This window comes from Zootoca vivipara, chromosome 15, assembly GCF_965207765.1.
Source record: "Zootoca vivipara chromosome 15, rZooViv2.hap1.1, whole genome shotgun sequence".
NCBI lineage: Eukaryota > Metazoa > Chordata > Lepidosauria > Squamata > Lacertidae > Zootoca > Zootoca vivipara.
In genome coordinates, this window is record NC_142598.1 from 3,326,054 (window position 1) to 3,349,821 (window position 23,768).

General features: G+C 46.3%; 1 protein-coding gene across 3 annotated transcripts in view; it reads left to right on the forward strand.

Moving 5' to 3' along the window:
• ARHGAP4 (Rho GTPase activating protein 4) overlaps window positions 1-23,768 on the forward strand; it is a 66,389-nt gene that overhangs the window by 22,034 nt on the left and 20,587 nt on the right. For all 3 annotated transcript variants that reach the window (XM_035140828.3, XM_088658626.1, XM_088658625.1), the window contains exons 2-14: window positions 2,882-3,077; window positions 7,662-7,824; window positions 9,171-9,233; window positions 10,867-11,058; window positions 12,918-13,046; window positions 14,018-14,239; window positions 14,318-14,419; window positions 18,301-18,495; window positions 18,996-19,080; window positions 19,890-19,917; window positions 20,151-20,238; window positions 22,898-22,958; window positions 23,115-23,192. In XM_035140828.3, coding sequence (XP_034996719.2) covers window positions 2,882-3,077; window positions 7,662-7,824; window positions 9,171-9,233; window positions 10,867-11,058; window positions 12,918-13,046; window positions 14,018-14,239; window positions 14,318-14,419; window positions 18,301-18,495; window positions 18,996-19,080; window positions 19,890-19,917; window positions 20,151-20,238; window positions 22,898-22,958; window positions 23,115-23,192 — 1,602 coding nt within the window. The remainder of the gene's footprint in view (window positions 1-2,881; window positions 3,078-7,661; window positions 7,825-9,170; window positions 9,234-10,866; window positions 11,059-12,917; window positions 13,047-14,017; window positions 14,240-14,317; window positions 14,420-18,300; window positions 18,496-18,995; window positions 19,081-19,889; window positions 19,918-20,150; window positions 20,239-22,897; window positions 22,959-23,114; window positions 23,193-23,768) is intronic.

The following is a 23,768-nucleotide window of genomic DNA, read 5'->3' on the forward strand; positions in this document are numbered from 1 at the left end:
TTGGGGTATAATTCCTCCAGAACCTGTTCAGTAGGCTCTGTCCCTTTGCTTTCTGGGCTGGCTGAGGGCACCCCGCCTCCTGCTTCGGCTCCTGGGGCCACATATTGGGGCAGCGGTGGAGCGTTGGGGACATGGGGTGCTTGTCCCTGGTCTCCCAGTGGGGCCACCACGGCACTTGGAACATATGGGGGTGGAGCGAGGACTTCTGCCTCTGGTCCCTGGTAGATGGGCTTCTTAAGACATTTTCCTACTTGTCCTCCTCTAATTTCATTCCCGAGGGCCATGACCTTGCATTGGTCAGTCTTGCATTTCTTCAGCCAAGGGGGGTCTTCTATTATGACGTTCAGCCAACTGTCCACAAACGGTATCTGATCGGGATGACCTCCCTTGTCCTTGATGATGTTGGCCCACAAACGTCCGACCAGGTACCTATCAAAACTCCCCTCTGAGGGCCACCCGGTGCCTTGCGTTGGCCAGTCTAATTCACACAAGTTCCGTAAGCGTTCTGGTGTCATTTCTATGCCATAGTCACCGGAGAAGCCCTTATCGAAGTTGTTCAGCATGCATTGAAGGGGGGTCATTGGACCCTTTGAGCCTCCCCCTCCCATATTTAGTATGGCCCTGTGCAGCGTTCACACACTCAAGCACTCACAGACTCAGTTCGCAACTTTCCCTGCCCAGACGCGGTCGCCCGGCTGAGAACCGAGGTACTGGTTGCTACTACCCCAGGGGAATGCCCTGGGGTTGTCAAGCACACATGCACACCAAAGGTGCCTCTTTTGCTGGACGCTGCACCACACTCTAACCTCCCGGTTCCCCCCCTTTCTCTTTCTTCCTTTTTCCTAAGCGTGGGTGCTTGTCAGGGGGACAATCCTTCCCCTGTTACCACCAACACGCTGGAGATGTGATCAGGATCTCCCTTCTCCTTAATTAAAAGGAGGTCTTCCTATTCCCCCTTAGGGCTTGTTTTACTCACCCCCCAGCCGGCTGGTTTCTGTCCTGTCCTCTCAACCTCGGTTCTTCAATCCGTTGCCTCTTTGGTGCAGGGCGCAGGGGGTCCAAGTGCCGTCCGCTCTCCTCCGAAGAAAGGTTTTCGGTGCGCGCTGGAGTAGCTGGTTAGCCGGTTGGCTGCCGCCCCGCCCTGCCCATAAAGGGCAAGGGAGCTGCCTTCTGGTCTTATTAAGGACTTAAGGTCCTTTTGATCCGAGTCACCTGGGGCACCAGAAATGTAAGGTGCTGTTAAGCAAGTTCCAGGACTTCAGAGATTGACCAGAAATGAAAGCCAGGCAGCGATATTCTTTTAACAAGAAAGTTTATATAGATTCAAGTTGTTTTGTACAAAGCAAGTTGGATGCATTTAGAAATGGAAAAAATGCATGCTGTGACCAAAAATTGATCCATCTTTTATACTCTTAGCACAAGCAAGGCCCAACCCCTCTTCCAACCCAGTAACCTCCCCCCAACCAATGGCTAGCAAGTTCTTATACTTCCTGATGCATATTCATTAAAGCTCAACCAATGAAAATTGGTGGTTGCCTTGTTTGGTTCCAAGCTGCCCTATCCACTAGATGGTGCTGCAGGCTTATTATTGAGAGAAACTTCCTGACACTTAACTAATTCCGATAACCACGGCCCCCTTCTTAGAAATGTACGCAAGAGAGTTAGTGGTCTTGACAGCTCATAACAGTGTGTCGCACCTGGAGTCCTGTGGTGGGCACATCCTGGAGAAGCGAGAACTAACTAGTTTTGTGGGGAGCTGAACATCCTGCTCTTTGCTTGCTTATCGTGGTTCATCTAAGTTTTGAGGCAAATGTCAGGGGATCATTTCTCATAAATAGCTTAAAGCTTGCAAAATACCCTAACCGCAGTAGCTTGCTGCCGTTTGCAAAATTCTATTTTTGATACTGCTGTTGCAAGCCGGAGAAAGAGAAATAGATTTTAGCTTTTAGCTTGCTTTTATAAAATGGCTTTTCTGGCTATATAAAATGGCTCTTGCCTGGTCTTTACAGTGTTCCAAGATAGGTCACTGGCTTTCAACTGTTACAAACTGTGAATAATTGTTTTATTAATCCCATGTGGGTAATTTTGATTTTTGAGAGTGAAATAAATATGAAAAATCATATTTAAATTTATGATTTTTTTTAAATTGTAATGATTTTCAGCTCAAAGTTACTGTTAACAAATTACAATAATGTGATTTTGTGAAATTACAGCGTTTATTGGAGCCTCAGTTTAATTAGATTGAAATCACCTTCATAAAACTTATTTGTAACTTTTCTTATTTAATTCTAATACTAAATCTGTGGTTCTGATTTAAATAGCTATCAATAGCAATAGATAACAATATGGGGGAGGCTTACAAAATGTGGTTCACACTGGGCACAATTACGTTTACTTACCAGCGTGGTTTCCTATTCACTTTCCAAACTGCAAGAAATCTGATTCTTTTGGAAAGTTATGCTAGAGCAGGGGTCTGCAAACTTTTTCTGCAGGGGGCCGGTCCACTGTCCCTCAGACCTTGGGGGGGGGGGCGGACTGTATTTTGAAAGAAAGAAAAAGGAACGAATTCCTATGCCCCACAAATAATCCAGAGATGCATTTTAAATAAAAGGACACATTCTACTCATGTAAAAACATGCTGATTCCTGGACCGTCCGCAGGCCGGATTTAGAAGGCGATTGGGCCGCATCCGGCCCCCGGGCCTTAGTTTGGGGACCTCTGTCCTAGAGTAACAGAGTGCTTTGAATGTCTAAGCATAAAGTTCCAGGAGGCTTGAATCCTTTCCATAAACCAGCGGCAGTCTGGATGTGCCCAAAGAGTGTTTTAGGACCCTGTATCCTAGACCAGTTCAGATGCTGATACCTTTGCTCCTCTCTTTCAGAAATGCGCTGGCAGATGGGGGAGCAAGTCCGAGGTCTTGACTCCCAGGCTGAGAGTCGCCAGCAGTTACTCCAAGATGTGGCTGACTTCTTGCGCCGGAAGGCTGAGGTGGAGCAAGAGTATTCCCGGGGACTGGAGAAGCTGTCAGAACGCTTTTCGGCTAAGATTCGTGGTTCCAAGGAACACCAGAACTTCAGGTGGAGACGGGTATATGCTGGCAGAGGAGGCCCCAGGACAATGATGATGGGGGAATTGCGGGAGGTGGTTGGGGGGCAGGAGCTGAGGACAAGGCTACTGGAATACTAAGTTCTAAGAACTGTAGTTATTATAACCTTCCTTTGAGAAGACATGAGGCATTCTTCACTGACAACACATCAAGGAATGCCTGAATTAGCCTTTGTCTGAGTGACTGTTTTATCATTTTAAAATGTGGTGAGCAGTGGAGAAAGATACTGGCAAATACACAGCTTATTTTCACTTCAGTTTCTTAAGCTAATTGTATAGGTGTTACAGCTTAGGTCTTAATATTTGGGTTCTTAAACAAGGTGGTACTTTTTGTCAGTTTCTCAACCTTCTATAAATCTCTAGCAGTGTAACAGGCCCAGGAGGTCATCACACCCCTTGCAACTGGTTTGGGATTCTCCTCTTTCTAGAAGACCTCTTGCCTTCTTACTGAATGGAGACCCAAGTAGAAAGTTCCCTCACACCTTTTCTTCTCCTGTCCCCAATTCAGCTTCCTAGTTTTTGTCTTGTCTGTATACTCCACTCATTGTTTTCAATCTTCCTTCTCTGACTGTAGATGTTTTCCTCAGAGTGGATCTTACACACACAGCTCAGGAGCTAAACTCCTAACTAGCTGAATGCCAAGAACGGCATCTCTCCATTTCCTGCTGGGACTCCCCCCCCCCACACTCCTGGCTAGCTGTACTTGCAGCCAATCAAAGAGAGGCTCCAGCCAGCACTTTGGTGGAATTCTGAGGCCTTGCATCACCAAACTCTGGTCTCGCTGAGCTTCCCGTCACATCATCATATGAAACACCGTTTCTGTTCCACTGCAGTTCAGTTTCTGCAAAAACCTACAATATTCCTCTTGCTGTCTGCTGTGGCAGAATTAACTGACATAATTAATTACATAACTTAAACAAATTACATTGTTGTTATGTTATTCTACCCCGTTCGTTACAATGCAAAAGAAATGCAGTGCAAATGGGGGGGGGGTAATCATTTGCAGACTGAAGGCAACAACAGCATTTCTGTTTTTGTTGGAATTCCCTGACATCCTTATTTTTTATATAGCCATATTTACAACAAATAACCAAAAGATCACATGCATCATGATACTTCCAGGTCACCCCAGTTCCTGTTTTGATGCATAATTGGTACCATGCCATCACAGCAACATCATCTCCACCCTTTGAGAGAGAACTCTGATAATGCAAAGTTAACAAGCAGCTCGTGCAGAGCAGATGGCCAAATCTTTTCACCCCAATGAGGCAACAGAAAGTGGAACAGGAACTCAGTGTTTGGTATTCTGTGAACAGTTATACTTGTTACCTTCACATGCTATATGGTGGGAATGAGGCAAATTACACTATAAACATATATTAGTTTTACACTGTTAGTGTGGCTGCCACCAGTGAATCCTGGAAATTGTAGTTTAGGAAGGGTGCTGATAATTCTGTTACTGATTTGCAAGTGTCCTGGATTTTGGGACTGACAGCCAAGCCAGCTTTTAGCCTGTGGTGTAGGTATGTCTGAGGAGCGGCTGTCACCAGTGAATTGTGTGACATTGTGTGTGCCTCTCCTTATCAGACTTGGAACTTGAACTACAAGTTCATAAGGCACAGCAAAGCTGTAGGATACATGGCTGGGCATAAACTGCAGTTCCAACAATTGACACATGGCCTGTGCTTTCTTTTTGAAGAGCAGGGCAGGCTTGACTTGAGACTAGGCAAGCAAGGGGCATTCCTTTGAGTAGGCCGAGCACAGTGTGTTTGTTCACACTGGCACAGTCACCTCTGCATCTTCAGGGACAGCTCACTGTCAGAACTATCTCCAGGTGTCTCCCCTAAGGAGGAAGGCTCTAGTCTTTATTGACCGCGAGTGGTGCCAGAGACAGAGCCAAAGCCTTGCAAGGTAATGCTTGGGGTATCTGATGGCACTGGGGAGGGCTGTTGTTCTGGCAATACACTCGGTTCCTCCCTCTGGTCTACACCACTGGGACCCTCTCTAGGGTCCAAGGCCTCCTGTGAGTTTTGACCATAGCCTCCTAGCCTGCTGGCCTCCTTCCAGGATCAGAGACCTCCAACTTCCCAAGCTCCTCCTGCACTTCCTCCTCATTTGACCAGTCCCATCAGGATGTTTGCATGAAGCTCAAGAGTGAAATGTGTGCTTGGGGGTGAACCAACTAGTGATCAAAAGTGACAAAATGAATACAGTGGTACCTCGGTTTAGGAACACAATTGGTTCCGCAAGTATGTTCATAAACTGAAATGAACTTTCCCATTGAAAGTAATGGAAAGTGGATTAATCCGTTCCAGACGGTCCGCGGAGTTCTTAAACTGAAGCGTTCATAAACTGAAGCGAACTTTCCCATTGAAAGTAATGGAAAGTGGATTAATCCATTCCAGACGGTCCGCGGAGTACTTAAACTGAAGCGTTCATAAACTGAAGCGAACTTTCCCATTGAAAGTAATGGAAAGTGGATTAATCTGTTCCAGACGGTCCACGGAGTACTTAAACTGAAGCGTGCATAAACTGAAGCAAACTTTCCCATTGAAAGTAATGGAAAGTGGATTAATCTGTTCCAGACGGTCCGCAGAGTACTTAAACTGAAGCATGCATAAACTGAAGCAAACTTTCCCATTGAAAGTAATGGAAAGTGGATTAATCTGTTCCAGACGGTCCACGGAGTACTTAAACTGAAGCGTGCATAAACTGAAGCAAACTTTCCCATTGAAAGTAATGGAAAGTGGATTAATCTGTTCCAGACGGTCTGCGGAGTACTTAAACTGAAGCGTGCATAAACTGAAGCGAACTTTCCCATTGAAAGTAATGGAAAGTGGATTAATCTGTTCCAGACAGTCCGCGGAGTACTTAAACTGAAGCGTGCATAAACTGAAGCGAACTTTCCCATTGAAAGTAATGGAAAGTGGATTAATCTGTTCCAGACGGTCCGCGGAGTACTTAAACTGGAGCGTTCATAAACTGAAGCGAACTTTCCCATTGAAAGTAATGGAAAGTGGATTAATCCGTTCCAGGAGGGTCCACGGAGTACTCAACCTGAAGCATACTTAACCCGAAGCATGGGTGTAATTGGTTCCGGAAGTCTGTTCATAAACTGAAGCGTTCATAAACTGAAGCGAACTTTCCCATTGAAAGTAATAGAAAGTGAATTAATCCGTTCCAGATGGGTCCGCGGCGTTCGTAAACCGAAAATTCGTAAACCGAGCTGTTCATAAACTGAGGTTCCACTGTATTGATAATCCATTTTAAATTACTGTATTGGAAATTCCCTGCTAGGACAACAGGAGACCATTATGTAACTTACAATTTACAGAGCGTCATCACTGCACATGAAAGCAGCTATTTATTTAGAACATTTGTATCCCTATTTCAAAAGTCCAATAAGGCTTGCATAACTATTTTTAAAGCAAAAGACCATGTGAAGACAATCAAAGGGTGGATTGGGCCCGTCAGCCTGGGAGGATAGCCCATCTAGGAGAAGGGAAATGCTGATCCTAAACCTCCACAGCCTTGCAGGATATTTTTGGGAGAAGAAAAGGCTAAGGAGTAAACCCTACACAAATCTGGAGTAGAGGCCCTAAGATGGTGCCTTGTATGTACACCTCCTTCCGACAACTCCTACAGCCAAGCTTCTGTCAAACGTATTGCTCTGCTTTCCTTTGGATGATGTCAGCAGAGCCGAGAGGGGAGTCTTGACATCTGGGCAGTTCAGGACCTCCATGCACACTGCCCAGGCTTGCGCCCCGCAGAGGTCACTTTGGTGCTGTTAACAGTGGTTTGATTTCACCCCTGGAGGCACACTCTATTGTCTCTTGAGGCAGAGGGATGCCAACAAGTTAAAAAGGAGACATAAGTGGAAGTACAAAGAGGCTGAAGAAGCAATTAGATATAGTAAGGAGGAAATAAAATTTAAATGTAAAATAATTATTATGAGTTCTAGACCCAAATGATATTTTGAAATATTGGAAAACTTGTGGTTAAAATGGATCAAGAATAAGATTTATAATGAGTATCTTAGAAGAAGAAATGATTTAAGAAGTAGAGAGTGCTATATTAGTTACAAATAGAAACGTGGAAGGGGGGGGGAAAGGAGGAAGTCGATAGAGTAAGAAAATATATTGGAGCATTATATTGTTAAGGAAACTAAAGCTTGATGATATGTTTGCTCAAATGTGAAAGAGTATTTGTTTTTCTATGTTTTCTATATTTTTTGTACTAGTTATAAAACCTATATATATATAGGAGACATAAGTAAAAGAGAGGTCACTGCCCTGGAGAGCTTACAACAGGGATGGGAGAGCACATGGCCCTCCAGTTGTTGCTGGACTCCATCCTCCATCTTCTCTGACCATCATCTACATCTCTGAAGGTCACACAAGTTCTCCATCCCTGGCTTACCGTTCAAATTTAGATAGTGGTGGAACAAAACAAAATAAAAAGAACCAGAGGCTTAGGAGAGACAAGGAGAAGGCACAACAGAGGTGGGTAGTTCATCTAGTCAAAGATTAAAAAGCATCCCTGCTTTTCCCCCGCAGGAAGGACCAAAATCTCCCGTCTCCTCTGAATTGTTGGTATACAATTCTCAACCAGACGCGGCAGGCAAGCCGGGATCACGGAGCACTGAGTGAAATCTACACAGGCCACTTGGCACTGCGATTGGTGCACATCAGTGAAGATGTTGGGAGGCTGGCTCGGAAGGTAGGTAGCTTGGATGATAGAAGGGCAGGTTCCTGATAAGGTAAGAAAAAACGAGCAGTTTCCCAGGGTGCCAGGCCTAAAATAATGTGCCATGTGGTGGCAGCTGCTGGGAATTTAGCCTCTGCTGAAGCCTCACTTTGTCCTCAGCCAGCTATTTTGTTTGCTTTCAAACGGAAATGTCTTAGAAGAAAGCCTCTTTGTGGCTCTTCACCATCTATGCCACTACATGCTCCCCAATTGCTTCCAGGTTAATTTCAGAAGTGGTTGGGAACCATTTTTGTGTTTGCTAGGCAACTGTGGCAAGGTAAAGGTAAAGATAAAGGGACCCCTGACCGTTAGGTCCAGTCACGGACGACTCTGGGGTTGCGGCATTCATCTCGATTTACTGGCCGAGGGAGCCGGCGTACAGCTTCCGGGTCATGTGGCCAGCATGACTAAGCTGCTTCTGGAGAACCAGAGCAGCACACGGAAATGCCGTTTACCTTCCCGCTGGAGTGGTATCTATTTATCTACTTGCACTCTGATGTGCTTTCGAACTGCTAGGTTGGCAGGAGCAGGGACCGAGCAACGGGAGCTCACCCCGTCACGGGGATTCGAACCTCCGACCTTCTGATCGGCAAGCTCTAGGCTCTGGTTTAACCCACAGAGCCACCTTATTCAGCCCCTAAGCTGGGAAAACAACAGCTGGTGATCTCAAACATGGATGTAGAAGCAAAGAGCCAATAAAAATGGGGGGGCAGGGTGTACTTATGGAGGAAGGGACATAGTATCATGGCTGCCCACCATACCTTCTGGGCCTAGTATGTTGTTGTATTTAGGCTCTTCTCAAGTTGAGTGTGTGTGTAAACTCTGACCCCTGGACTATCACTTGAGTTTGGATATCACTTTCACATAGTGGAAACTATGGTTTACCATTTGACCTGATTTGGACCTGCACTTAAAAATATGCACCAAGGTAACCAAGGTTCAGCAATGAAAAGCTGAATTCTCTAATTTTGGTCAATTATGGAAATGTATATATTTGCTTGCATTCTGCTTTTGCTAGTCACATGGGGGAGCAAGAAACTATGTAGAACACTGAAGTCCTGTCCTTTGACTGGGATTGCCTGCTTAGAAACACTCACACAGCTGATATTTATTAAGCATTAGTCACACAATTGCAAACTTATTTCATAGCTATAAGGATTAGAAACTTGTGTTTATTAAACATAAAATCTGAGATTCTCAGCATGCTACAGTCCCAAATTCCATGTTTTTTCCTGCACTTGTTGTCTAGAATCTCAAGACACACATAGCCAGGGAATATACATTGTGTTGACATGCTCACCTTTATATTCTCTGATCAGAGCAAAGAGATGGAGCAGCAGATGCAGGACGAGCTACTGAAGGCAATTTCAGAGTTGCAGATGGTAAGTGTCAAGCAAGAACTCCCACCGGTGACCACCACCCTTCTGGGCTCTTGCAGCACAGGACCAGTGATGGTAGTTGTGGAATGACACTGGTTTCCTTGCAGCAATGGGCCTAGATAGACTTTTGTTTGTGGCTTTGTAGTGCAAAATCCTCACCTCTCTTCCAGGGATATTTGTTGGATATTGCAGTTTTTTTTTAAAGCAGTGAAATGAAATCTGCCCTGTGTTGATGTTGTCGAGGCCAAGGCTGTGACCACGGATAGCTGAGACCCAGGGTCCCCAAGAGCAGGACTGTTCCTAATAGAATATTTATTAGTATGAGGAGTTTTGATTGACCTACTAATATTGTTTGGGTGACAGTTTACTTCCATTTCTTTGATATGTTTTGCCTTTAAAATTTTCTGTTTTCTGTCCTGACGTTTTGAGTTTGGTTTGCCAAGGAAAATCAACGTACAAGTAAGTCAATGATGCGGATGCTTAATTGACTAGGCTTCAAAGCCAGAGTGAGCACACTGTCCCAGGTAGCTCAATAGAGGCAATCTTGCCTGCAGACTGTAATGGGGTTCCTGATACAAACCACGTCATGTGGCTTTGAAAATGGTTAGGCTAATGCTCTTTTGTACTTGGGTGAGAATGTAGTACCACATTGATTACCATTGTAACAAAATAGTGTGGTTACATGAGTGTTGCAGGCAACTATTATATTATTTATGGCTATTTATATACCCGTATATTCCGGCGTATAAGACGACTAGGCGTATAAGACGACCCCCAACTTTTCCAGTTAAAATATAGATTTCGGGATATACTCGCCGTATAAGAAATACGACCCGGCGTATAAGACGACCCCCGACTTTTGAGAAGATTTTCCTGGGTTAAAAAGTAGTCTTATATGAAGCTGCCTTATTGTCCAGCAGAGAGGTCTTGCCTAGTCCTGCTCAAGAGGGGGAAATGAGGAAGTCCAAAAGATTTGGATTAGAAATGGGAGAAGATGATGTTTTATGCCTTTTTATTTTTAATTTGGGCCTTTCCCCCTTTCTTTTCTTTATTTTTCCTTCATTTTTTAATATACAATGAGTAAGAATGTTTTAAAAATAAGGTTATGAAATGTGTGATAAGATGTAATTTTATGATATTCAGATGAGATTTGGAAATGATAAGAGTTAATTATAAACTAGGATAGTAAGAAAGGGAAAATGCTGGAAGAAGTAGGAGGTGATATACATTGTCTTTTTCTTTTTTGCATTTTGTGTTTTTGTATCTCTTTTTTTAAAAAAAATTCTTTTCCTTTTGTTTTTCTATTTCTCTATGTAAAATTTAATAAAAATTATTTTTTTAAAAAGTAGTCTTATATGAAGCTGCCTTATTGTCCGGCAGAGAGGTCTTTCCTAGTCCTGCTCCCAAGATTCTTTCACCTGGGGCTGTTGGGGATTTATCCTTGAGCCCTGAGAGTGCAAGGCCTAGGCTCTGCCACGGAGCTCAGGCCCCTTCACATGAACAGCCTGGCTCCTCCATAGAGGCAGCCAGCTCAGCTAGGAACAGGTGGAAAAACGGCGATTTCCTGGGGAAAACGGGAGACTTGGCATCTATGCTGTAAGTCAGTCTGCTTTCGATGTTCACTGTTTCCACACAGGCCATGAAGTCTTATCAGACGTACCGCATTGACTGCCTGAATGCAGAGGCGAAGCTGCGTGAGGCTGAGCGGCAAGAGGAGAAGCGTGGTGGCGGGAGGCATTCTGACCCTGGGGGGTCCCCCAGTGGGGCAGGGCTTGATAAGACCACCCGTCGCACCTCACTCAAGAAAGTTGAGCGGCTGCTGGAAAAGGTAGGGGAGGGGGCCTAATGGAGTTGGGGGCCTGAGTGTGAGGCTTTCTCTAAATATTCCAGAAGGTTCTTGGGGTAACTGTTCGCTGTTAATAATGAGGGCTACAGATCCATGCGCTCTAGTTACGAACTTAATTTGTTCCGGAGTTCCGTTCTTAACCTGAAACTGTTATTAACTAGAGGTGTGCTTTTGCGCCGCCAGCGCACGATTTCTGTTCTCATCCTGGGGCAAAGTTCTCAACTTGAGGTGACTCTTCCAGGTTAGCGGAGTTTGTAACCTGAAGCGTTTGTAACTTGAGGTACCACTGTACTTTAGAGTAAGGCCATTGAATATTACGGAAGTTAATAAATATGCATAGGATTGCTCATGTAGGCCGGTCTGTTTATTCAATAGTTTAACTTCATTGTCTGCCTTTTAAACAGATTTAAAATCAAATCTAATGTGTCATTTTGAGATACCGAGGGACTGTTAGGGATACCTGTTCCCTCAGCTTCCCTTTGTAAACAGAGGTTTAGATCCCTGTGCTTCTCCTATTTTCCGCTGTCACCAATCCACTCTGAAATTTGCTGGTAGCTTGTGGCAGAGAAAACTTTGGCGTCAGAGGCAGGATGAGCTTTAAATTAAGACTGTTGGCACATTAAAAGGGTTTTCAAAAATGTTTTTATTTGAAAACTACCTTGAGTCCTGCCAGGGGAAAAGGCAGGGTGTAAAATTAAAAATACCAATAAAGAGCTATAACACCACCACCACCACCACAAATAACTTACATCTCATGCAATGGTTGGTCCTAGGGGTTCACACGTAAAAGCAAAAGTGCGTAAAGCCAGGAACCCCTGGAACCGGCCCCATCCTTCCTCCCCAGCTCCATGGTTTATCTTGGCTCTGCTGTTTCAAGGTGCTTCAGAAGAGCAGGGGGTGGGTAGTAGCTGATCTTCATTCTCTGTTTCACAGGCACAGCAGAAAGTGTGCAGCAAGTCTTCATGGACTCCTGCTAATTAGTCATCATGTCAGTCCGTGAGCTCCAGGCCACAGGCTACTTCTCCGCAGTGGCTGGCTGATTTGGCTGCTTGCTCTGCGACCTCATGCTCCTTGGCACAGACTGGCTGGGGCCATCTCCCAAGGCTGTTTTTATACAAAAGTTAACCCGTACAGTATCTTAAAAGGATAATAACATGGGTTACACACTCTGCAACTAAACACAGTTCTTGTAATATACTTAGATAACCAGTGAATCATTCTCTGATGTCAGTGCAACTCTGAACCTTTGTAGATGCAGTGATAGCCACCCTCTTGAATGGCTTTAGAAGAAGATGAGATAAATCCATCAATGAGTGGCTCTTTACCATGAATCTGTTTCTCCTTGTCCTTCCCCTCCATTGTTAGCAGACTTATACCGGTAGTACAAGTCCTACTGTGTTCAGTGAGGGTTACTATTATGTAACATGGGAAAGATTATGGGATAATAGGATGTTGGGAGGAGAGGATCTTAAAGGGGTTACTTTGAAGCAGGAGATGGTTAACTGTCTCTTGCATCCCCCTTGTCCACCTAAACAAATAAATATAGTGCAAAGCTGCTTTTTCTCTAGCTCAACAGTTTGTCAAGCTATTGCTATAGGAATGATGCTAGCAAGCAGGTAGACTTATGAGGGGGAATTGCTGCCATTGTCAGAAAAGAACATAGCCTGTACAAGAACTAGGTTTCTAACTGGGGAAGGTGGGAGCTGATGGGAGGGAGGGCTGGCTGGCTGCCGTCTGAGCCAAACTGAGTCTCCTACGAATTCCTGCATCACAGGAGATTGGACTAGATGGCTCTGGGGGTCCTTTCCAACTCTACAATTCTATGGTTCTATCCCCTGCAGAGACAGTCCAAGTTCATGGAGAGCAAGCTGAAATGTGCCAAGGCCCGGAACGACTACTTGTTGAGTCTGCACGCTGCCAATGCTGCCATCAGCAACTATTACGTGCGCGATGTTGCTGACCTGCTAGACGTGAGTCCATCCTCCACCCCAGCCGGTGCAAGAACCGTAAAATTTGGCAGCACAAAAATAAGTGCCATGCATTTAGTTGGGCTATTTCTGTGCTGTGACAAATTTTCACTCTTTTCGCCACTAAGGGGATGTTCACATAACAACTGCATATTGGTTTTATACCAACTATCAGGGTCAAGTCATGGGAATTGTAGTTTGGGGATAACGTTGAGAGTTCTGTTAGCGCTGCCCAGCTACTGTTATGGAACTACAGTTCCCAGGATTCCTGCAAGGGTGGAGGGAGAAAGGAGCATGACTGGCAAGCTACTTCAAGAAGCGCAGGTGTCTTCGCCATGCCTTCCCTTTGAGTACTTGGCGGGTGTGCTTGAAAAGGCTTTAGCAGGTGATATGCTACCTTAGCAAGTAATTTTCATTCATTTGAAAACACCAAGTTTCTAGCTCTCAGTTTATAATTCTAGCCCAAGTTTCTAGTTCTGCAGAGAGGGGGGAACCTCTGAAAATATACGGGCAGTTTTTGCTGTCAGGTTAGAAACATAAGCTGGGGGTACGACTTCTCTGTTCATCTCAGCTTCCTCCATTGTTATTAGGATTCCTAGCCTTCGGAACATGAGAAAGAAAAAAGCTGGACCAAAAAGATTCCAGATCCTGTCCTGCAAACCAGGCACAATGCATAATTTGCACTGTTATCAATGTCATTGTGTGTTATGTTACATATATTATCAGACTCTGTTTTCTGATAGAGACATTTTGGTTGTAAACAGTTGCATAGCATAGAGAAATTCAACAGGTGCAGCTATCAGGACAGCTAAAGCTGTGCCTGCTGTATGTTGCAGTCCTTCCTGCATGATGCCGCTATTAAAGGCACAGGAGCATCTTTCAGAAACAGAGTTGACCAACCCATTCAAAAGTTCACTTTAGGGATGAGTGCAAATGTGGTTTTAAGGGTGTATCTTTTGTCTCACGCTTCCCAGTGTTTTGACCTTGGCTTCCACCTTTCCTTGGGCAAAGTGCTGAGGACTTACCTAGCAGCAGAGTCCCGGGCCCAAGCGTCTTGGCAGCAGGGCCTGTGCACCATTGAAGGAGCCATTGATGCCCTGGACCCACTGGGGGACAAGTCCAGGTTGATGGAGGCCAACCCTGCAGCTTACTGTCCTCCCCTGTGCTTCGACTACCAGCCTCATGAGGGCGACGAGGTAAGGGGCTGCTTATTCCTAGCCCCCTATAGAACATATCCTTTTGTCTGGTACTTATTCTCTCCTTGCCATCTCCAGGTGTCTGAGGTTCGGGCCGAGGGTCCCCTGAGAAATGAACTAGTTTCCCGCTTCCAGCATCTCCAGTCCCGCCTCAATGCCATCACCCTGGAGACAGACGAGGTGAGTGTCAGCAGAGAACAAAGTCAAGCCCATTCCCCTCTCCTCTGAATTGCTTGAGCCCAGAAATTCCCAAATGGTAGCCATGGATTCTGGTGGCGACTTGAACTGGGATTAATATTGTGCAAGACATATGGTAGGCCTAGTGTCTTCAGACTTCAGGCTGGGGTTCAGCCGACTGAATGTTCCTCCATACAAAGACAAAATGTTAAATCTTGGCTTCACATTTTAAAGAAAACACATTTAGGCTGAATTCCTTGCTGGGGAGTAGCAGTCTTAGCCAAAGTGGCAGAGCCACCACCACAACCTTGCTGCTCACTCAGGCTGCAGTAATGATCTGGAAACACTCTGCATGTCTTCAGAAGCATTGAGGACAAGCCACAGGGCTGAGTACTGGCTCAAAATAAGCACAAATGAGCACATAACCATATACAGAGGGCCTGCAACTTACACCCACTTTACATATACTACCGCAACCTTTTGCAAGTAGTGGAGAAATAAATGAATGAATTGGGGGGGGGGCACTTGATATTCCTGTCTCCATTTATTTATTCCTCCGCCACCTGTGCACCCAGTGGGTTTTCCTTGTTTACCAGGCTCTGGGAAGGTCAAGTCAAGTCATTTTATTACGGTCAATGACCCGTATCAAGATAAAAACACCAATTATAAAATGTTAAAGCTCAAAATGAGATAAAACGCTATAAAATCACACGTACATTTAAAAAAGCAGTTCGGCGTGGTCATTTACCTGTCAGAAAGGAAACCCTGGGATGCTCCCAAAGCCTTTGCTCATATTTGGGAAGGCATCGCAAAGACTCTGGGAGTATCCCAGGGTTTCCTTTCTGACAGGTACGGTAAGTTTCCCTCTGCCTTGCAGGGGGAGGAGGCAGTTTTTGGGGTTCCTGATTCTGCATGATTTTGCCTTTGTGCGCGGACCCCCAGAACAGGCCCTGGTGGGCCAAGTGTATTTGAATTCATTTATTTTTTGCAATAGTGAAAGGTATCCTTTTGTATTGCACAGCTTTTCCTGGCTTTCATGTTGCTTTCTAGTGCTTTTCTAGTGTTGGGGCTGTTTCCTTTCTTTTTGGTGAGGTGAAGGAAGTGGCTTCAGGTCAGCAGCTAGAAATTTCGCAGTTGGTGTTCCTTTTGGTTAAATGGATGAGAGCCAGGGATACTTCAGGATTTCGCCCACACCAGCCATGCAATGCTTTGCTTCCCCCAAGGGTGCTCCTCTTGGAGTGTGGGAGAAAGTGAGGAATGTCTGTACAGGCACCAGTAGATTTCAAGGGTTTTTTTGGGAGTCTTCTCCCTTGGTGACCTCACTTTCTGCAGTGGAGTAGCGTGGGGGGTGCAGGGGGGCGGCCGCACCGGGCGCAACATCTGGGGGGGGCGCTCGCACTCGCAGCTCTCTGCCCCTGCCTGGCTCACTCTCTCTCTCTCACTGCAGTGCTGGCAGGGCCCCCCAATGTTTCTGGCCTCGCCCCTCGCTTCTTCCTGGTGGGGCGGAGGCAAGGGGCGGGCCAGAGAGCAGCGTCAGCAGCGCCTGCTGACGCCCCTCGCCACTCTGCCTCCGCCTGAGTAGGAAGAAGACAAAGCGCGTGGCAAGCCGATCCATAGCGCGCTTTTTCTTCTTCCTACTCAGGAGGAGGCGGAGTGGCGAGGGGCATCAGCGGAGACGCCCCTCGCCGCTCCGCCTGAGTAGGAAGAAGCACACGTCGCGCTACGGAGCAGGTTGCCGGCGGCGATGCTCCAGCGCCCAGATCCGAGGCGCCCGGCAACCCGCTCCGTAGCGTGACATGTGTGTCGTGCGTCGTGATGCGTGTGTCAAGACACGTGACGCATGCACGCGATGGACGCTCCGCCCCCTTGGGGGGTGCCTTCTGGGTTGCCGCCCCGGGCAGCCAGAAGGCTAGTGACGCCGCTGACTTTCTGTTTTGCTTCCCCTCTACTCTTGATTGCTCTATGGCAGCAGAGATCAGTGGGTGTCCCTGGTCAGAGGAAGAAGCGCTAGGGGAGGTTGTCACTCACCCATCTAGGCAAATACTGTGTACACTCAGAATCACTGCTGTAGGGTAACGGTGTTTTGGAGGGCTTTGTGGAATATTTAGGAAAATCCAAGCCCTTTGGTTTTTATTTTAGGAACACAGTCAGACCTCATCAACCTCCAGTACGGAGGCAGTGGCTCTCCAAGTTTTCAGACAGTGTCTTGCACAGCCCAGCCTGGAGATCCCATTGGGGATCGAACCCGGCACATTCTTTATGCAAGCCAGATGCTCTGCCACTAAGCCATGCCCCCCCCCCCAATATTTGAGATGAGTCTTATTCAGATAGAGCAGGATATAGAGCATGTAAATGAACCATGTCCCACATTCCATAGTTGTTGTTGTTGTTTAGTCATTTAGTCGTGTCCGACTCTTTGTGACCCCATGGACCATAGCACGCCAGGCACTCCTGCCTTCCACTGCCTCCCGCAGTTTGGTCAAACTCATGTTCGTAGCTTCGAGAACACTGTCCAACCATCTTGTCCTCTGTCGTCCCCTTCTCCTAGTGCCCTCCATCTTTCCCAACATCAGGGTCTTTTCCAGGGAGGCTTCTTTTCACATGAGATGGCTAAAGTATTGGAGCCTCAGCTTCAGGATCTGTCCTTCCAGTGAGCACTCAGGGCCGATTTCCTTCAGAATGGATAGGTTTGATCTTCTTGCAATCCATGGGACTCTCAAGAGTCTCCTACAGCACCATAATTCAAAAGCATCAATCCTTCAGTGATCAGCCTTCTTTATGGTCCAGCTCTCACTTCCATACATCACTACTGGGAAAACCATAGCTTTAACTATACGGACCTTTGTAGGCAAGGTGATGTCTCTGCTTTTTAAGATGCTGTCTAGGTTTGTCATTGCTTTTCTCCCAAGAAGCAGGCATCTTTTAATTTCGTGACTGCTGTCACCATCTGCAGTGATCAAGGAGCCCAAGAAAGTAAAATCTCTCACTGCCTCCATTTCTTCCCCTGCCTTGTTTCATAGTAGTTCCATAGTAGTCAGTGGGATTTACTGAGAACAAAGCCCACTGCTATTTGCCTTCTATCTGCTATAGCCATGCTCCTTTTTAGCAGGAAGCGATGTACAAATTTAATAAGCCTAGAGCTTAACCTGCACTGCACCACCCAAGATCCAGGGAATGTGTGTGTATGTCCTTAAGACCTTACTAGGTAGGCATTATGGTGGCAAATGTTTGGTCCCAACTCCACATTTGCTGTGATAAAACAGGGCAGCTGGGAGGCACATACAGTAGTTAGCTAGTTTATAGTTTGCCAAATTTATGAATATATTATCACAACTAAAAGTCTCAAAGCAATTTAAAACGGGAAAGGAGAGGATTAGCAAATGGGAGCCCTCCCATCAGATGTCAAAGAAATAAATAACTATATGACATTTAGAAGACATCTGAAGGCAGCCCTGTTTAGGGACGTTTTTAATGACTGATGTTTTAATGTATTTTTAATCTTTTGTTGGAAGCCCAGCCAGATGGGCGGGGTAGTAATAAATTATTATTATTATTATTATTATTATTATTATTATTATTATTATTATTATTGGGGTATACCCCTTCCTGATCCCACTGATTTGCCAATGTCAGCTGCCCCCATGACTTACTTTGGTTTTGGTTCCTTCTTGTTGCTTTTTTCCTTTAAGAAAAGAATAGCTGGGGGTCATTTGCAGGGAACAATTATTGGACAGGGGAAAGCTAATAATTCACCTTCCATCCGCACTCCCAGCTCCTTCATTATAAGGGAAACAGTGGATTCCCTTTGTTAAGCGCCAGCAGTCCATTAGGTACCTTCCACTGTCAATGGCTCTCGGTGTAGAGTTTTTTGCTTCCTTCCACAGGTAAACAAGACTCTGAAGGCCACCCTGCAAAGCCTGGTGGACCTGTTGGCAGTGGAGGAGCCAGAAGCACTGGATGCTTTTCAGGGCTGTCAGTCGACGGAGTCGCTCAAGTCTACCGGCTCCGACGCTGGCGGGAAGCAGGCATTGGCAAAGCGCCGGGCCAACCAGCAGGAGACAGAGAGCTTCTACATCATGGTACCTAGCCAAAGATTCTTAGAACCATTAACATTCAAAGTTATTTTGATGCATGGTGTCCTAAAGGTGAAATCCCATGACCCAAAATGAGAGCCTGTCTGCTCATCAGCCTCTTGCAAGTCCCACCTATGCAGTCCAGACCACAACATTCTGTGATGGGAAATGGTGCATAAGTGAATAGAGCAAGAGAGCCAAGCACAGGACCCTTGCATATGACATGGGAGCAGATACCTTTCCAAGCTGTGGCCATGCAGTTCAGTTCAGGGGATCCTGTTCTGGAGATCTCTCCCTGCCCCCACTTTTGATTAGGCCACCAGAACTTATGCCCCTGTTGGTCATGGCAAGGCTATCCCGAGTGAGGTCCTTTCTCTTGCCTCCAGAAGGCTTCTCTAGGTCTCCCCAGGGACAGAGCTGTAATCCCAGCCCCTCTTTCTATCTTAGAGCCTGAGGTCTCCCTGCTATCTTCTCTGATAACAGACTTCTTGGTGTCTCTTGCGCAGAAATTCAAAGAATATCTCTCTGGGCGAAGCATTCAAACCAAACTACAAGCAAAGCATGACCAGATGAAGGAGGCGATAGAGAAGGGTGAGAATGTGATGAGTAGATTGCCAGTCTGGGCACTGTAGCCTTGGGCTAGATGTGACATGGGAATTCGGGATGGCTTGGAGTACAAAAATTATCTGTAGTTTTATACATGTTTAATTGCCAGCCTTTCTTGCAAATAAACCCAAGAGTTTGTGAAGTACTGAGGATCTCTGCTAAGAATCCCCCAGGCTCCCCACAAAACTGCTGTCTCCAGGGTTTCTTATAGGAAAAGTGATTGCAGGTATTCCAGCATCAGGGTGAAGACGGATGTCCCTTTTTAGAGGAGCTTTGTTCCCTCACCTCCACTCATTTCAAAGAGACACACAGCATGTGCATCAAATTCTAATTGGCTGGCCATCATACTTTAGGAAGGCTGCCTGTTCCTCTTCCCCTTCTCAAACTCCTAGCAGCTGGCACATTTACCAGATCAAATGTAAATCCGGCATTTTAAACTTATTTAGGATTTTACATTGTTTTAGAACACTATAAAAACTATTCCAAGAGGTGAAGAATTTGGCTTTTATGGTTGAAACAAGTGCTGGCCAATCAGCACTGTGCACAGCCTTGCTTAAAAAAAGCAGGAGAGGAAGAAGCCTCGTTTCATTGGCTAGACCTTGTGTCAATCTGTGCCATTCCACTTTCTGATAATGAGCAGGCTGTAAATGGCCAATGGAGGTGCTTCCATCACATGCTTGCTGATGAAGCTGTGTACATTTGTCTTCATCATACATTTGAAGTGTAAATATGGCCACAGAGATACAGGACTCCAGATGCTAACTTCCCTGTCTTCTATTTCCTTGCTCTCCCAGGTGCTGCTGTGGACCGAGAACTGGCCAGGTAAAAGGAAACCTAAGGGGTCATGAAAATGGTGGATACTCACATGGCAGTGTTGGGGGTGGAGAGATGGGCACTCTGCGTATTGCCCCTTCCCTTGTGCCCAGTGGGGCAGTGAAGGCTTCCACTGTGCATTCTGTGGTTGAGGAACCAAGCAGAACTATGGGAAGGAGTCAGCTCTGGGGGAGTCTCTGACATCTTCCTTCCTCCCCACCCTACACAAACCTTGGTTCCAGGCCACAGTCCCAGCGCATCCGGCGTTCCCGCCCTCCCTCGTGCTGCCACCACAAGCTCTTCGAGGGTGACCTTCAGACCTTTTTGGAGGTACTGGCTGCTGCCCTGAGCTATGCCCTCCTGCCCAGCTCCTTCTAGCCCCGCTTTCTTGCCCTCTGCCTAGTACAAGAACTCTCTGCCTCCCTGGCCCTGCTTTTGCCTCTGGCCCTTCCCAGTTGCACCCGCTGCTCCCTCTGCTTGTAATGTGCTTGCTGACTCTGTCTCTCCTGTCTGTGCTGCCCCAAGGAGGAGGAGGCTGCAGACACGGAAGCAGGTACACGACTGGGGTGGGCAGGCAGGGCAGGGCAGGGCAGGGGTGGGCGGGAAGAGCAGATGGGACCAGCAACGCGACAGGCACGGAGAGGATGCTTCACTAGTTTTTGTGAAGAGAGTTTGCACATATTGGTTGTGTGTAACATGTGCACAAGTGTCTGTGGGAATATGAAGTGCTGCGTTTGCATGTGTGCATGCTTTGCACACCGAGGTGTGTGAAGCTGCATCCCCGTGGGTGCATGTGTGTGGCAAGCCTCCCTGCTTGTGTGTTTTTGCACGTGCTGCTCCCAGTCTCCTTTTGTTGTCGTTCTTTGTTTACTTGTAACAGGGAGCTCTCGGACTGCGCTTGTGATTAATAGCGACTGCATGTTGCAGCCACATGTTACCCTGAGTGTGATGGCCCCTTTCAATCCTCTGACTGAAATGGAAGGAGGAGATTGTGCTTCAGGTTGCGGCAGTGGGGAAAGCTTTTGTCAGGTGGGAGAGGCTGGCCAGGACGGTCAGGGGCATTTTCCCGAGCCCCCAGAATGGCTTAGGGAAATCACCTAAGCTCCACTTCTCATTTTTGATAGCTAAAGCAGTCATTCCCACGGAAGTGAGCTTGAGAGAGCATGTACAATGTGTGACATGTGTGACATCACTGCAGGGATAGAAGTGCACAGCGTGAGGGCATCTCTTCACACAGACATTACCAGGAAGAGGGGAGCAAGACACACAGCAGGGCAGCTCTGGGGCTCTTTGAATGCGTAGCCCCCCCCCATGTACACCTGCAAACAATATTTAATCTCACATGCAAAGAACAGACAATAGTGTATCAGCCCCATGGCCTATTCTTGTGAAAAATAAAAAAAGGGGACCAGCTTCCTATCCCTCATGGTGGTCGAGTTTGGAAACCCCTAAGCGGCCTGACAGGACTGAGGGAAGTTAATGTTTGACATCCTGTCTTGGCAAGGAAGCCATGGTTGTGCTCTCCAGATCACCCCTGCCTTAGAGGGACAATTGCATTCACTCTGGCACCATCTAGTGGAATTTCTAGGCCTTAACACTGTTACGGTATTTGCTTTGTCTGTGTCAATAAGCCTGAGTTTGACATGACTGGAAAGGCTCTTCCTCATTATTCAGAGGTCTCTCTACTCTGCAACTGAAGAGTCATTTGCAGTGCAGGGGAATGACATGTAAATGAGAGATTCCACTTATGCCTGCTTAGCATTTATTTTTTGCACGTCTGCAAGAGTCGCTTCTTCATTGTTGTAGGGTGCATAACAACAGTAACAATAACAATAATAGGAGTGGGGATGTATTTATAACCTGGAGCTATATAATAATATTCTGGACAGGGTGGAGCCATTTTCCTAGGTGGGACATGGTCAGAGCTGTGTATATACTGCTCTGAAAAAAAACACCCTGCTATAAATAGAACCAATTTATTTGGCCTGCAGAAGTCATGAAGGTGAAGGGAAATTGTGCACAATTCATTCTGGTCTTGCTAACCTTGGGGAGGTGAGGAGCTCCATAAGGCACTGAAGACCAGCCCCAGCCACTAGGAATCTGATTTGCATTTAAATCCCACCCTTTCGTCAGGAAACTGAGGGTATTGCACATGGGGGCTCTTCTCTCTTTCCTCCGCTTTCCACTTTGCCTTCACAGCAACACTGTAAGGCAGCTTAGGTTGAGAGACGGCAACTGGCCCATGGCAATCCACCAAGCATCATTGCAGGGCAGGGGGAGGGATTTGAACCCAGGTCTTCCCAGCAGTCTGATTCTACACTGCACTAGCTGGTAGACTCTCTCTCTCTCTCTCTCTCTCTCTCTCTCTCTCTCTCTCTCTCTCTCTCTCTCTCTCTCTCTATATATATATATATATATATAAGACAGAGTGAGAGATCCCTTGCTTTTTATAGAGCTGAAGGTGAGAGATCACCTTGTGCATTTGCATGTCTGGGAAACAGAGTTAGGGCTTGAACACTATGGAAATAAAGAAGAAGAAGAAGAAGAAGAATACTCACAATAGTAATAATCATATATATAGCATTTTCATTATTTCATTTCTTATCTCTTATCCTAGTAATTCTAACAACAGCCCTGTAAAGTAGGTCAGCATTCCTCTTCCCATCTTGAGGATGGGGGGCTGAGAATGGAGAGTGGTTAGCCTAAGGCCAAGGAATGACTCCAAGGCTAAGATAAACTCTGAACTGGCAATGTCCCTTCCACACTATACTGACCAAGGGAGAAAATAGATGTAATTACTGTATTAATACAGTAAATAAGTATATTCACAATCAAGAAAGCTGGGATTATCAGGAAGCTGAATTCTGCACCCAAAATTATGCTCTATGCTTTTGATGGGCTCCTGCGGAAAGGGAGCCATCCACACAGTCCTGGTTGTTCTGTGATGAAGCTGCTCTGTGACATTTTCCTTTCCTTTTCGTAATTCCAGAGCTCAGGCCAGGCTGTGCCCCTTGTCGTGGAGAGCTGCATCCGCTTCATCAATCTCCATGGTAAGCTGAACCCCTCTCCCCTCCTAGCAAATGCTTTCCTTTGGGGATTTGGACAAGACTTTCAAAGGGATCTCCAACTTGTGCACAGCAGTGAGTGGATCCCAGCAGTAAGGGGAAATTTCCTTGCTGAAAAATGTGTCTTCTTCTCCTCCCCAGGGCTCCAGCATGAAGGTATTTTTCGAGTGCCAGGGTCCCAAGCACAGGTATCAGAGATCCGGAATGCCTTTGAGAAAGGTGAGTGAGGCTTCTTCTCCTTCTTTCTTCTCCTCCTTCATCTAGTTTGTATACTGCCCTTCACCTGAAGATTCCAGGGTGGTTCACAAAAAAAATAAAAAAAAAATACAAAATGAGAATACAAAATGCGTAATAAAAGAAAGACAAAAACAAACCAATAACCCCACTTCCCCAAGCACATTTAAAAAGCTGTAGAATTAATCAGCCAAACACCTGGCGGAAGGGAAATGTTTTGGCCTGGTGCCTAAAGATACCGTATGTAATGAAGGCCCCAGGCGAGCCTCCCTGGGGAGAGACTTCTGCAAGTGGGGGGCCACCATGGAAGGTGATAAAGTGTGTAGCAGAGAGAGAGAGAGGAGGGCAAATTTGATGAGCCTTAGAGTTTGCCAGAAGGTGGAGAAAGGGCAGTGGTGGTGGTGGTGGGGGTCACAGTTTCCCATGGGGCACAAAATATTGATCAGGGGATGTACAGGAGCCAGGAGTCAGGGGAGAAAGGACTTGGAAGGATGTTGCGCCAAGGGAGGAAGGCGTAGCTGATGTGCAGGGGAAGAGCGAAGCAGTGAAGTCAGTGTGCTG